The 16,253-nt window shown below is 38.3% G+C and overlaps 1 protein-coding gene across 2 annotated transcripts; it reads left to right on the top strand.

Annotated features, from left to right (window-relative positions):
• Positions 1-626: 626 nt before the first annotated feature.
• Positions 627-3,400, top strand: LOC115621607. 2 transcript variants are annotated; one of them, XM_030515299.1, is made up of 2 exons: positions 627-812; positions 2,414-3,400. In XM_030515299.1, the coding sequence occupies exons 1-2, from the start codon at positions 791-793 to the stop codon at positions 3,316-3,318; spliced, it is 927 nt and encodes a 308-aa protein (XP_030371159.1). In that variant the 5' UTR covers positions 627-790; the 3' UTR covers positions 3,319-3,400. The 2 variants fall into 2 exon arrangements, 1 of the variants encoding a protein (XP_030371159.1); XR_003995279.1 differs by lacking the exon at positions 2,414-3,400 and adding an exon at positions 1,403-1,506 and having other exon boundaries at positions 766-812.
• The last annotated feature ends 12,853 nt before the right edge of the window (positions 3,401-16,253 follow it).

The following is a 16,253-nucleotide window of genomic DNA, read 5'->3' as shown; positions in this document are numbered from 1 at the left end:
AAAGCTCACCCTTAACCTTACAATAATCGGAAGCTTTATCGGAACTAGTAATTTAATATTTAAGGCAGATGTATGACCATCGACTATGATAGACTTTTGTGTTATTCTAAAAGGTTGTTATTTGTTATTGTTATTTTATTCCTAATGTGGACTGATCATACAGCATAATATTCGCATTACTACTGACTACTAATTTCAAGCTTGCAATATAAAAAACTTCTGCTGATTGTATTGCTTTTTGCTAAAGGTGTCGCTTCGTGAAATGTGGATGCAAGAACCAATTCGTCAGCCAATAAATCGAATAGAGGCAATACATGTTATCGGTCTATTTGATAATTATCAACTGTCATTCTATTTTTCGTCATTTTGCATTTGTAGCTTCTAGAACTAAACTCTCGCTTCGTAACTCAATTGCGCACGAAAGCCTCAAAACAAACACGAATTGTGTTTATGTTTGCATTTTATAGGTAACCAGAGCTGTTGGGAAACAAAAGAACAGTTTGCCATTTCACGTAAACACCTCCAATTGACGCCGCTCATATCGATAAACAAACAACACTTCTACGAATGTTTGTTTACGCAGGGAGCTTTAAAAATTCGAAAGAATTCCAACTCTCCAATTTATGACAGACGGACGAATGTCGCCAGCTTCGCCCCGACTCGAGCTTAGTTTCGTCCAAGATTTCGACAAAGTAAGGTAATCGTTATCGTACAATTGCAAAAAGCGGGACCAGCGATCGGCAAACGGCCATCCATCCAATCAACCAACCCACCAGCAAGTGCATTGGAAATGGCTACGGTTGTAACAGCTGGTGAGTGAAGGGGTCTAATTAACAGGCCTGCGCTGGAAGCGTGTGGAAATTATGACAAATTTAAAAAGCGAGTGTGTGTGCCTCTGAATGGCTGTGAGAGTGTGCAAGAAATAAAAACAGGTGGCACGGTCGCCTACGCGCGTAATTGCCGGCGCCATTATAGCAACAAAGGCTGCAAAATGGCAGCCCATCCCTAGGTACGAGTGTGCATGAGGGCCCCAACGGGCTGACCAGCACAACAAAAGCGAGACAAAAGCCGCCGCAATCGTCATCATCATCATCATTATAATCATCGTCATCGTCATCGCCATCGTCGTGCCTGTGTGTGCCGTTCGTCACGGCCGTTTGTGGCTCATTGGTTCGGCATGGCAATTTTTCATGGCTCCACTGTGGGTTCGTCGTGTTGGCTGGCTGCCTGCCTGCCTGCATGCCTCTCTGCCTGGTTGGCTGGTTGCCCGCCTAGCCTACCCGATATAAATTAACCGAAACGTATTAATTCTTTTTATTTCGCCTTGCCCTGCCTCGCCTTGGCCTTTTTATATGCGTGCAAAAATTTATGCCTGAATTAAATATGATGACCCAAAAAGCAGGCGCAACGTGGTGCAGCACCACCAAAAATACGAGAACAACAGTGCTGCTCGGGAATGTTGTGTCCTTATTTACACATGTACTCTACGCATATACGCGTTGTAATGAAGGACGACGGTGCCAACAATTAATCTTCAGCGTCGGCGCACGTGTTTTATTTACCCGAGCATACGCGATGGAGGCCGCCGCCATGAGTTGAGTGTCCATTTTGTGGTTGCTTCACAATTCAATTTTCACAGCCATTTCCAAGCGAGTATCCAAGCCCAAGCCCCCGCCCTTTCCTCCTGCGCCCATTATTTTAATGTACTTCGCTTCATTACAATGACAAACGAAACAATATGATAATGGGTTTAAAGATATAAATAAATCAAATTAGAGACTACGAAAAGCAATGAATGTTTGTATAATAGACAGCTGTTTAAAAGTAATTCACAAAATTTAGGAGAGCATACAAAACCGAAAACTCTACACACTTACTCAACCTCACATGCTTACTTACCGCTGAGGATTAAATATTGTTAGGCTGAAACGAGAAACGAGTGTTCAATTATTACATGAACATCAAGAAATAGATATAGATAGAAAACGAGGATTATAGCAATATCCTTCTTTTAGGGCTATCTATGCATATTCATCATGATTTCATAATCTACAGTTTTATTCATTCTTTCACTAGTTTTTATGTATGCTTTAGAAATTACTTATAAAATAAGGATTATTATTTAAGTTTTATTTATTTATGATCTGAAATAAAACTCAAGTTGTGAATTTCATACATATATATCCTTAAACAGTGCGCCATGACGAACCCCTATAGTCCAGTTTCGGGCTAAAAGGCATCGTTTAAGCAATATATGTATTTAAAAAATTATTGGTTAAAGTTAAAAAGTATTACACAAAATTAATCATTTTGTTGTGAGAGAATGAATAAAATTAAAAAATATTTGATTTTGCAATATTTATAATAACCCTTAAAACTAATGATTATTTCAATATTATTTATATTTCTATAGAAACCTTGGCTATTGGAGATATAGTGTTTGCTAAGAAATGTGGCTACATACCCTGGCCGGCTAAAATAATTGCTAAACATAGTCGCGCTAGCCTGGTGCAATTCATGTCGACCAATGACCGACATCGGATTCGCTACAGTAAAATCTGGCCGTATAATGAGTATACCAAGTCGGAGTTCATCACCCGCGAAACGCTCGACTATGAGGAGTTTCGTGAAGCCGTTTTCATTACCGAGCGCATTCGCGGCGTAACGGAGGAAGGCATCATTGATGCCGTTATGGAGCTTCTAAGTCCCATAGAAGAGTCGCTGGTGCTTTCATCACAGCCATCGCCCACCATCCCCGATCAGCCATCGCCGCTCAGTCAGGAGCAATTGGACCTAAGTTATGTGTACCATGTGCGGCAGCAAAGCGACTCACTCAACGTGGAGCCGCAATTTATTAAGCAGATCAATCGCCTGCGCAGCAGCCTGACCCTAACCGACCAGAACTATTTGAATGCGCAGGCAGCCTTCTTGGAGCTGCAGCATTTACCTATAAGCCAGCTGCTACTTATTCGCAACTACGACGCCGTGGACACCATTCGCCAGCTTTGCAGATTTAGAGTTCCCTATAGTGAAGAGGACGAGCTCACTGCTGATGATTTGGCTGAGCTCCAGCAGGACTCCCAAAATGTGCGGACCCAAGCCAATCACTTATTTGTGCACTTTGCCAGCAAATTCAAGCAACCGTTCAGTCAACCGAACTTTTGGTCGGAGTACTGCAGACTGACAAGCATTTATAGGCGCTATACCGTGGCCATTTCTGCGCCAGAGACAGAGGGGATCATTTCAAAACAGCTGCAACAAACAGCTGAACAAAAACTCCACGAAGACAACGCCTGCAGTGAAATGAATGGAGGATAAAAAATAATAAATCAGGCACATAATTTGCATACAAATTTGTCCAACTTCACGAGTATGTTATGCAAATAATGTTAAATCAAAAGAGAGCACAATTCTTATCAAATTTACAAAACGTTCTTTACAAACCATATTTATAAAAAAAATAGTTTATGTGCCAGAGAGAAATAGTACTGCTTTGCATACGGAAACAAATTAGTGATAAGCAAGAGCATAATTACAAATAAGAGCATAATATAATAGGCACATAATTTGCATACAAATTTGCCCAACTTCACGAGTATGTTATGCAAATAATGTTAAATCCTTTCTTATCAAATTTACAAAACGTTCTTTACAAACCATATTTATAAAAAAAATAGTTTATGTGCCAGAGAAAAATAGTAATTAATTAAATTAAATATAAAATATTCCATATATACATTTACATCAAAATTCCAAGAATTACGGGAGTTATAGAAAATCGAAGATAGGGGGGAGTGGGGGGGTGCATCTGAAAAAATGAACAAACTCGTCCTTTCTCGGGCTCAGGAGAATCTGGATACAAGTTTGGTTATTCTAGCTCTTATACTTTCTGAGATCCTTGCGTTCATACAGACAGACGGACATGGCTATATCGACTCAGCTTGTCATCCTGATCAAGAATATATATACTTTGTGGGCTCTGCCACGCCTCCTTCTGTGTGCTCACTCACACAAAACTAATATACCCTTTTACCCTTTGCGTACAGGGTATATAAAAAACAGTTTATGTGCCAGAGTGAAATAAAACTGATTTGAATATGGAAATAAATTAGTGATAAGCAAAAGCATAATTACAATACAATAGAGAATATAAACTAAATAAAACTAAAGAGTAAAAATGGTTAGGTTGAGCGAGCTGAACTCTTAATAACCCTGTACCTCCCACAAAAATAAAAAATTAATTTTAAAAAATTATTTTATATGTATGTACATATGTATATCTATTCCCGAAAAGCGGGACTGAGCCTGTCCATGACAAGACAAGTCGACAAGTAGCCATGTCCGTCTGTATGAACGCAAGGATCTCAGAAAGTTTAAGAGCTTTAATAACCAAATTTACTATCTAGATTGTCCTAAGTCCGAGAAGGGACGAGTTTGCATTTTTTTCTGATGCAACCATTGCATTCTAAAGTAAATTTATTCCAGTGAAATTATACATAAACACATACATAATATGTATGCATGTTTAAATAATTTTATATTTAATTAATTAAATTTTTTTAAACAATTTTATTTAGACTTTAAAATCTCTAAAAAATTCCAAGAAAAACAGTATACTTGGTTTTTTTAAATTTTTCCTGAGCCCTGAATTTCTGTCAAAAAATGTTGGGGCACAGATTCTGATGTAATTGTAAACTTTTGTGTGTAAACAAAGAATTATTAGAAAGAAAAAAGAATTTGTTCTTAATGGCATTAAAGGAAAAAAATTTTAAGAAAAAAGAAAATCTAAATTAAATTTTGCATTTTCTTAATACTAAATTATTTATTAGTTTTACATTATAAAATGATTAAATATTTTATGCATGTCATCGTGTCAGTTTATTACTGCCAATTTTGCAAATATTTTTTTAGATTACATCGAAATTGTGTCGCGTTTCTGATATTTTTTAATCAGGTATGCTGGCTCCTTAGTATTTATCAATTTGTGTAAAAATGATTAAGCCCGAAAGTTTCTCCAAGACATGATGCTTAAGTCAAAAAGTTGGTATGTATAGCTGGTTACCTGATCAAAGCGTCTTGAACCGAAACATAGCGAGTGACACTATTTTATCGATTTTGAGCTATCGGTTTCAAGTTCAGAACTTTTAACGCACCACGTCAAGCTTCTATTGTTAGCTTGATCCACATACTCAATCGGAATATCTCTAATCACATAGGAGTTAAAGTGAGAAGTGTTTCGGCGGTTTTTATAAATTACTAAGCATTTAGATCTAGGGGGATTGAGTTTTAACCCATTGTTTTTAGCCCAGTCATATACACTCACTTAATTCAGTAACATGACGAATAAAATACATTGGCACATCATCAGCACACAAGTGGACTTTACTGTTAGACTGACAGATGGGATGTCATTCACGTACAGGCTGAACAATAATGGGCCAAGAACGGATCCCTAAGCAACACCAAATAAGAAGCATGAAAGTTGTTGCCGTTTTTGAGAAGTAGTAAATTCTATTAAGTTTATTGCACATTATTTCATGATTAACACAATCTAATGCCTTACTGAAATCGAGTAAGTTTAAAAAAGCCACCCACCCAGTATCCATTTGACTGCGAATATAGCTTAGCGGTATAGGGGTTATTGAATTCTTTGGACTTTCCATTAATAAAACCAAGAACTAATTTGGGTTCAAAAATAACTCCAAGATCTTAAACTGTAGATATTTGTAAGCTTTACGTAATGCGGCACATAAAAGCGCCATTGCGCTCATAAGAATAAATAAAAACAAATAAATGACACATTTATTGTACGTGCATACACATATAGTACATAAATACTTGTATATATGTCCTTAAATATAGGATAGAAAACTGTGTCAAGATTTTTGTAGCAGTTGAGGAAATGACAAATAAGCCTTTCGTGTGGTCAGTAGGCAGCAAATTCTTTACCAAATCCCACACTAAATGTGACAAGATGTTGGTGACAGGCAAACACGCAGCCTGCCCGGACCGGTCCGGGCACCTCCCCAGATCCGCTACGAGATATACAATCGATCAAAAAATAAACCAAATCGTCATGTGTCGGTTGTATAGTAAACAAAAGCCAAATGTATTCACACCTTGACGGTCGGCCACATCCTCTTACACGCCCCTGGTCCCAGCCATGCGGGCGGTCAAGCAAACAAAACAACTCACACCTAGCAGCTCGCACACGCCTGATGGCAGGCAGCCATAAGGCCAGCGAACAGCACATGTCCAATGCAAAGGCAAATTCAATTTGAGCTGTCAAAAATCTAACCAATATTGGCTAGCTCTACGAGTGTGTGAGCATGTATGAGTGTGTGTGTGTGTGTGTATGTGTAAGTGTAAGGAACAATGAATCGATTGAAAGCGTATGCGAAATTGACAGCCAGCGTGCCAAGTGACCAGCTAACCAGGACGATCCCCTTTCGCTCTGTCCCCGACAGTGGTTGCACGCGCACCTCGTAACGTGTTAAACCGTTTGACATTTTGCTCAAGCAAACGACTATTTGAAGATGCCACAAACACAGCCAGAGCACTTGTCTGCTTTGCCTAAACTGAACGCAACTGAACCGAACTGAACAGAAGGTGTTCAAGCTTAAGCAGACCATCAAATTAATTTGACATTTGCTTTGTCACTGTCATCATCGCCGGGCCGCCGTGTAATGGTCGGTCAGAGACACAGGTTCCGGGCATCAAAGCCAATGACCCTGCCCACAACTACAATTGATGATGATATATTGCTCGACTTTGATTGGGTAAATGCGAGCTATACGCATACGCAGCACTAGTATGACTGACTATTTGGCTTATTGACACTTGATTAGAGTGACAGGTGACTGGGCTGCTTGTTTGCAGCTGCTAGACCCTGAAGCTTACATTCGAAATCTACACAACTACTTTAAAGCTTTTAAAGAAATTAGCGAGCATTAATTTATGCGAATAATTGAAATGTTCTTGATGTTGTTGTTTTCGTTGTTGCCGTTGAAAAACAAACTTCAAGATTGATGCACGTCAAATAAATAAACATTCAAGGAAAAATCCAGGAGAGCACACAGCTCTGGTCGGCCATGTGTTACGGCGCCCTAAAAGTATGCTATAAAAATAATAATGTTATTTTTTAATTTTCTTAAAATGTTCCACACACTCTCCGTACTGTGTGTGGGTGCGTTACATAATATAGCCAAAATACAACGACAACAAAACCAACAACAGCAAAAGCGGCATGGGACGGCAGGTAAACGACATTAGTTCTTAAAGATGGTAGAAGATGGCCAAAGGAACGCACCATGGCACAGAAACCAACTGCGAGCGTGTAAAGATTTGGACTTAGGTATTCCCCATTACTTATGAATATTCAGATAAGTGGCAGCATGAACTCAGTTATGCTATACTAGCGTGTATATAATTAAGCCAGCTACGAAATCCTAAATTTAAATATCTGCAAAAATAAATAGAAATGATTCAAAGCAACTACTGTAAATTTTTATTGGATAGCTTTAAGAAACTTATCTTCCGTCTCATGCGGTTGATGGTCTGAGATTAATTTAAAAGTAAGTATATTAAAAAACAAGAATCCGTTTTTCCATCATCACTTGTTTTCAGAAACATGAGTGGTATAACTATAATAGCTCAGAGTAGTAGACAGAAAGTAATTAGTCTGGTTCAGCTATAGTTTAACAAAAACACCCGAAGGCAGCATCTGGATAAAACGGGAAATATTTTCCTTTACATTGATTACTCCAACTATATAGTGTAGCATGATATTGATGTAAAGGTCTTCTCAATCATTAGCGTACGCTTCAATAAAGCCAGGTCAATTGGATAAAAAGTACGCACCGAAAACTCAAAAACATATACAATCTGAAGCATAGTTCATTAAAGAATCGAATATGAACTCTAGACTGCTTTGAAGAAACGCCATACGTGTTTATTTAACACAATTAGGATTGCGAAGATTCACGAGCATCACAATTGAATGGAATCCAAGTCTGGAATTGTGGACGGGCGAGGATAATGGTGTATTATTCTGTAAAAGAGTAATAGTCACACCAAAATTTCTTAATTCAATTAATTTAATTGCATAATTTTGGTTGTCTCTGCTAGCTTGATTTCTTTTGTTCAGTTCCAGTGTTGCTTTCTAGTACAAGGTGCGTTCCAAAGTAAACAGGACTTTTTGAATCTAGTGCCCCCTGGTGGCGCTATCTATATGTCTGCTATCTTTATCAATTTCATGACATTTCATCGATTGGAAGTGAAGTTATTGCGTTTTAAGTGTCAGTATGTTTGTGTTATCGGTGAGAAAATGAGCTTCGAACAAAGAGCCAACATTAAATTTTGTTTAAAAATGGCGGTGATTGCCTATCCCGTAGCAGAGTGTACGAGTGGTTTCAACGTTTTCAAAGTGGTCGTGAGGACATAAATGACGATCAACATGTGGGCCAAACAAAATTCGTGATGACCGATAATTCCATCATCAAAAATCAGCCGAAATCATCATTGAAATTGATGGAAATGGAATTGAACATCTCCAAAACATCGATTAACCGCATTTTGACCGAACATTTGGGCTTACGAAAGGTGCGTGCACGGTTTGTTCCGCACAAATTGACTGATGACCAAAAATTGCTCAAAATCCAACCGATTGTGACCGATTATTTGACCAAAAATCACATTTTAACCATTAACCACTCGCTGTATTCACCTGATATGGCACCGTGCGACTTCTACCTTTTCGGAAAAATGCATTTGCCCATGAAAGGAAAGCGTTATGCAGACGTAGAGGCCATTCAAAAGGCTTGCACCGGCACACTGGCGGCCAAACCGGCCTACTAGCTAAAACACCCGTTCGACATGCTTTTGGATCGTACAAAAAGCTGTATTGAAGCAGAAGGAGACTATTTTGAATAAAATAAATTGATTTTGCCGAAAAAACCATTTGTTCTTAAAAAGTCCTCTTTACTTTGGAACACTCCTTGTATAATGTTTTCCAATTAGAATGCACATTTCTAAAGATTTTAAACATTTCCACAAAACCTGACGACACTTAAAAGTTCATATATCCGATTTGTATGTCACCATCGCCACCCTCAGATGTGTCCCATGGTAAGTGCGAGCGGCCTATTATGTCATAAGCACCACTACTTAGTGGCGGATTTTATTTTTATGGTGAACTGACTTCTTTGGAGGGGCTTTTTCGAGGCTGAACACATACTTTTTGAAATTTTACCCCTGGCGGTGGGCCCAATTGCCTACTTAGCGGTGTACTCTGACTACAGAGTTACTTGACGGTGGGTCTGTTTTGAATGCTTGTCGCTAATTTCATTACATTTTGCACTTAAGAGCGACTAATGAATTGATTTTGTGGCAGGTTGTCAGGCTGGCAGTATAACTTGGATGAATGCGATTGTAGTGCTGTGTAATTTATGTAGCGGCGCCCGATGTTTATCTTTTATACCAGTGCTTCCAGGGATAAAAGAACGAAAGGACCGCTTATCGGCACATCTTGTTTTTGATTCCCTCCCCCCAAAAGCACGTGCAAGCAAATCAACATTTTGATAAACTCGCCAGCCAACTGTGATTTATTTCGCTTTTTGGGCCTATTTTAAAGGGCTCGTAAATGGAAGGAAATTATTTCCAAGCAAATTATGCTGGCTCGTTTAAAGTTATAGGTGGATTTGCTGTCCATACTAACGCAGTTTTTTTGGCATACTAATTATAATTTTTATGCTTATGAAAGTTACCAAATAAAAAAAAAGAAAAAGAACCGACACTGCAGACCAATTTGCCAAATAATCAAATACGGTAAAAGCCAGCCGCAAGCGCGGACCCACAGAGCCAGCACATGTGGCAAGCGTGGTTCGCATTTTTGTTGACACAACTTTACAATAAAACGAAAGTTTAATGCACAACTTTTCACCGCTGTCATTTGCTTTGTACGTACTAGTATGTGCAAGTGTGTGATTGTGTGTGTGTGTGTGAGTGTGAGTGTGCGTGAGCATGTGTGTTTGTGTCGGGCTTAGCTTTGTGGGCGCACCCAGACATTTTGTTTGCGAAACTTACAACTAAAGTAAACTCATTACCAATGCAAACAAACAGGCGCAGCCTGGACTGTGGGCTGGGAGGCGGCGTGCAGGCATGGCAACTTTCAAAACCCGAAAAACTATTTGCACGCCACAAAATATCGCACAAGAAAAAGGAACGAGCATTAAAATGTTTACAAAAAATAATTAAGTGCTCGCATTGCGTTGCCAGGACGCATACGAGTACAGTACTTTGCAATACTCTCTTGCATAAAGAATTAGAATCTGGGCGCTCAACAAGTTGTGGAAAAACTTCCCACCCACCCGTTCAGTTCACAGTCCACAATTCACATCGTTCAGCAGCCTTCACACTTTGCTCGAACTGGAAAACAAGTTTACAAATATCATATCACGACGTAGATAAATGGCCAAGGAATCATTGTGCCTGCTTCAATGTGCCTTACATGTTCTCCTAATTGGACGTGTTCGGCACAACTAAACGACCAGTAACGACCAGCACCCACTGTTCACCCGTAACTTCAAAAACCTACGATATTCCTAAAATGTACACTACTCTTCTACACTACACTACACTTCTATGATCGAACACTATTTGGCTCATCACCATAACTGTGAAGTATTATGGTTTGGGAGCAATTTCATATTTATACACATTTTTCAACCTTTATCTTTGACTTGCCAGCATGATAATTTTTCGATTCGTAGAAAACGTATCTCTTTTATAGTAACCCCCATACCCATTTGGCCTCGATGTGATAGAAAATGGATGGGATGCCTTACACGTAAGGTGTACGGGTCTGCACATTGACAGAAATATCATTAGACTATACAAAGTCTTTATATGATTCACTGCCCAATCAAAATTGTTGTTTCTATTGAAGTGCTCTATTAAAAATGACTATCCATTAATCCAATAATAAAATAATTGAAATTACAAAATACTGATGTTTACATTCGTTGTTCATTTATAAAATGCTATAAATGGCGAACAATAAGGAATCAAAGGTAAGCCTCTTTAAGTTAATGATCAGTAAATTAATACAACGTTTCAATTTAAATGTCGGTCATATAAATAATATAGGCAGCAGGTTAAAAGCCAATGGAGACGCAGATAGTTCACCAGCAGCTCTTAGAGAGGCGGGTATAAAAAAAAATGAAAAATTGTTCATTACTCTTTACTAATCAAGGTTGCGACTGTCTATAAGTTTGTTTTAAAAGAAAACATAATTTTGTTTATGAAATATACTTGGCCCTTTTGAATAAAAATTGTCTGTCTTGTATCGAACTGGGTACCCTTTCGGACGTAGACCGAAGCTCATTCATTTTACGAATGCATTTCCATACAAATAAAGGCGTACATAGGCGAGCTAATCGATTTGGGATTAAACAGGGAAATGCAAATATTTGTGGCCCAACACCGTAATCACCCCAAAGTTAGCCTAGCTGTATAAATGTTGATAACATTTCATTATTGCTGTATTAATTTTAATTAGTTTTAATTTTGTTGTTCGACGCTCACATTAATTAACATACATTTTACATGCTTACATGTTCACCAATTATTCAGTGTTGAATTACATTTATTTTATTCCATTCAAAATGCAGAACTTTGGACATTTTTGTTGCACGAGTATAGTATACGAGTAGTACGAGTGTATGCCAGAAGCGAAGCAAGTCACAATGTATTGTTGTTTTTTAGAGCCACTAAAGGCAAATGTTAGTGTGTTGCAACAATAATAACATGTTTATTTGCTGTATAGTATGTGTGTATATTTTTGGGTTGCGCCCACATTAATATATAATTAAAATATGCCAGACAACCGTCGTGTTTCCGATTCAGTCACGCATTCCCCTCACGCCCTCTCCGCCTAAGAGCAGTGCATACATACGTACTATACTATGTATGTATGTCCTACATATACATATGTATATTTATGTTTGGTGTTGTAATAATTAATTATGAAACTACAAGCTAGCAGAGAGGTTGGGGCCAACCAGACAACTTACTATACGATACATAGTTGCATGTGACTGCAGCACAGAAATGAATGCTGTTAATTTATTAATACAATTGATTTATGCGCTCTTCCACACACCAAGTGCACTCACTGACTACTACATTAACTGCTGCGCGGATGCTGATTAACCAAAACTCTATTATTGATGATTTCGTGATCTGCGTAAAAGCCTGCTGCTGCCTAATTGCAGAAGCCGCAACATTCTCTCTCGTCATCGCTCTGTAGGCTCGGGTACAGGGTACAAATGGTAGCAAGGCATCATCCATACTCGCAAAATATTCATTAATAAGTATTTGAAAAGTCAAATCCTTTTATAACAAGTGCTTTTTGGATGGTGCACCAATAGCTGTAGATACTTGTAGACAGGTTCATGTAAAGCCAGGTGTTAAATAGCAAGTGAAGAAGAAGAAGGACAAAGAAGTGTAGCTTTTCTGAGTTCAAACTCTTAGAAAAACTAGGTAACAACAAATAGATAAGCTAAAGTCGGGTGTCCCGATTTTGAAATACTCTGTACATATGTATGTGTAGAATAATTATGCTTGTCTGTGTATGTTTGTGTGTGTCTGTGTATGTCTCGTGTGCCTGTGCAAAACAGTAACTACAACAACAGTTGCAGGCACTGCTTGGTTATATACACATACATTGCTATAACTTCCTGTTAAATCGGTCTCTCATTATGAAACTTTGATTACGGACACATTATAACCCATGGTAATTGCCAAAATTCAGTTTTAAATTCTAAGAAATACCGGAGGTTTGAAAAATCGAATTGCTTATTGCTGGGGAGTGGGGGAAGGGAAGAAAATTCTGTAATACTCCTTTTCTGCGTATTCACATAGCTCTTATAGTCTCTCAGATCCAGGTTTTCAAAAACTGTTCCTAAGTCATATACATAGTTAGTACGAGAGCTATTTGGCATACTGATCCTACTATATTCTTAATTCATCCTTCAAATTGTTTCGTGAAAGCTTTCTGAGAAGTGTATAAAAATATTGCAAAACATCTTAAACAGAAGGAAAACAGTTGATTGTTTATGCGAAACTTTTCCTTTAGAGGTTTTTTTCTTTATATACTATATAAAATTATGACTTCTCACCGGTCCAGACCATATCTAGGTACTTATGCGATTGACAATATACCATTGCAACGTATATTTACAGTTGAAGATCTTGGAGTTCTTTTCGATCCCAAATTGAATATCAATCTTCCCATCTCCATTATCGTTAACAAAGCTAAGGCTGTTTTTGGATTTATTAAACGATGGTCCAGAGAATTTAGCGACCCCTACACCACCAAGCTACTTTAGGGATAAAATACTGCTCATGTGTTTGGTGTCCTCAGTATAAATTGCATCAGGATCTCATTGAGTCGGTTCAGAAACAATTTCTTCTTTTTGCTCTTCGTGGTCCAAACTGGGATCCTAATCTGCGATTTCCATCCTACTCCAGCAGACTTCTCCTTATTAACCTGCCTTCTTTAGCTGACCGTAAGATAGTTCTTGGTGTTCTGTTCCTCCACAAATTGATTGTTCGATATGTTGATTTCTCTATGCTTTTAGATCGTATCAATTTTTCTGTTCCTTCCAGGCCAACAAGGAACTTTCTGCTTCTCTTCTTAACAGACGAACTAGTGATTACGCCATGTACAATCCTTTTCGAGTATTATGCGCTAATTATAATACTTTATAATCTTAAGTGAGCTCTCTCTCCCTCACTAAAATCTTCTATTTTCTGCTACCTTCGGCAGAATCACCACTGCTCTGAGTAGGGGCATAGTTTGCCGGGCTGGCTAATAAATTTTCCCTCAACGCGTCAGTTATTCTTCACCTTTAATTTTTAATTATATTTTCTATATCTATTATTATTTAAGTATTTTAATTTTAATTTGTTTTCTTGTATCTTTTATTGCTATATTTTTTCATCTCCACTTCTATTTTGATAGGTCTAATAACGTATCTGACTACTCTCTGCTGTGAATCGGGACATAGCTGGCCGTTTGGCAAATAAAATTCCCCCCACCGTGTCTGATTCGTTATTAGATATTTTTGTCATTTTTATAGGGTTTTTTATTTCTTTAGTTTTACTTAGTTTAAGTTCTCTATTTTTTGATTTTTTATGTAAATCGACTGCATTGTTTGTCGATGAAAAAATAAATTAAATAAAAAACAAGATAGAACGCTACAGTCGAGCAAGCCCGACAGTAAAATAGCCTGTACTCTCCACAAAAAAGAAAAATTAAAAAAAAAAATTAAAAAAACAAAATTTAAAAAAAATTAAATTATTAAAAAAAAATGAATGAATGAATTAATTAATTAAATTAAATGAGAATACATGTTTATGTTCAGTTTTAACAGCATACATTTACATCACGTACCTATGCGTGTTTATATGCGTGTATGTATGCAGCACAAAGTTGAACCAAAGCAGCAACAACAACAACAGCTGCGGTCAGCGCTGCCGACAGAGGCAGTGCATGAGCAGCGATTTTACTTATGGCTATAACTTTCTTCAGAATTGACCTATCATGATGAAATTTGGCATACGGACACATTAGTACTAACTGGATGTACCTACCAAAATTGATTTCAAAATTCCGAGAATTACGGAAGTTATAAGAAAAAATACGAATTGCGGGGGAGTGGGGGGTGCATCGAAAAAAAACTCAAACTCGTACTTTCTCGGTCTTAGGAGAATATGGAAACCAAGTTTGGTTATTCTAGCTCTTATACTTTCTGAGATCCTTGCGTTCATACGGACAGACAGACGGACAGACGGACAGACGGACGGACGGACAAGGCTATATCCACTCGGCTTCTCATCCTGATCAAGAATATATATACTTTGTGGGGTCTGCCACGCCTCCTTCTGTGTGTTACATACATGCGCACAAAACTATAAACTATATCTGACGAATAAATCTATACAGGTGTGTCTGAGTGTATAAACTCAAAGCATAAGAGCAAGGGTCGCCAAATTCTAGGTTTACGTAAGTCCTTAATAACAATTACTACGATCGTGTAAGTTCTGACGACATACACTTAATAGAAAAACTTCTATCAGGGGGTTTTTATTCGCACTAGCTTGATCTTAGGAAATAATATAAAAATAATATTTTGTAAATCCAATTTCAATGTTAGTGCATGAATAACAAACATTGTTGGGGAATTTCTCCAGGAAACTAACTAATCTAACCATACTAAGAAGTTACCAGCATGTTTGGGGATCCTTAATAATGTGATAATTCAAAAGCTATGGGAGGTGCATTGATTGAATCGGACTGTCCGTAAACCGCAGCCTAGAGCCTGAGCTCTGCTTTATATTATACAGCTCGTTTTTGAACAAAAACAACTTGAATTTGCCAACATCAAGCCTAGTATTTTGTCGTTAGGTAACTGTAAGCTTTGGCCAGCACAAAGCACTCTCTGTTAATCAAATTAAGTTTTCCGCTCAACAAATAATGCTCTTAGCGCCTTAATTCAGCGAAGTCCACTCGCGAGCGCAACTGTTGCTGTAATTGCCACATAAAACGCCAGTGGGGCTACTTTTAGAAAACTTGAAATTAAGTTTAGCCAATGACCACGAAATCCCACCGCCCCCAGTCGTCCAAACAGGCAAATGGGGGGGGGGGGATGGAGGCTGTCAGCAAGCTGAGCAACCAGTGAGGCAAGCTGTCTAAGCAATTAAGAACCCATTTCATGCTAATCGATTGGCTTACTTTCCACTGCAGTTGAGTGCATTTCATTTAAATGAATTACTAGCAAAATATGAGATCTGGAGGTCCTCCCGTCGCAGTCCCCATCCTGTAAGCATCACAGCATGACAAAGCGGTCCACAGGTCCACGAAGGCATACTTGTAACAGCTGGTGCAGCGCTCATTAGGCAGCAGCGCTTAACAATTTTGTAATGTTTGTAGCGTTTGGCCACCAAATGTTAATCAGTTTTTCTATAACGGTTACAGGCAACTAACGCACACCTTCATAGAGACTTTTCAAAAGGATGGCAGGGAGAGAGAGAGAGATGAGACTGTGGAAAACAATAGAACGCGCGCTCAAATCACAAAACACAACAAAGCACAAAAATTGGTAATTAACGCTTTTCAATGCACAAGGATAGGGAAATCTGTGGAAGCGAGGAGGACAGGGGAGGGCGGAGAGGCAGACAAAAAGCCACTC

Source organism: Scaptodrosophila lebanonensis, unplaced genomic scaffold, assembly GCF_003285725.1.
Source record: "Scaptodrosophila lebanonensis strain 11010-0011.00,11010-0021.00 unplaced genomic scaffold, SlebRS2 tig00000024-arrow-pilon, whole genome shotgun sequence".
Classification (NCBI taxonomy): Eukaryota; Metazoa; Arthropoda; class Insecta; order Diptera; family Drosophilidae; genus Scaptodrosophila; species Scaptodrosophila lebanonensis.
The sequence above is the reverse complement of the archived record's forward strand: the minus strand, read 5'-3'. Positions and strand labels throughout refer to the sequence as shown.

Excerpts from the sequence above, each read along its gene's own strand:
- LOC115621607 (XM_030515299.1), top strand. The coding sequence starts at position 791 with ATGGCTACGGTTGTAACAGCTG. Across the intron at positions 813-2,413 it reads GGCTACGGTTGTAACAGCTG|AAACCTTGGCTATTGGAGAT; the intron begins GTGAGTGAAGGG and ends ATATTTCTATAG.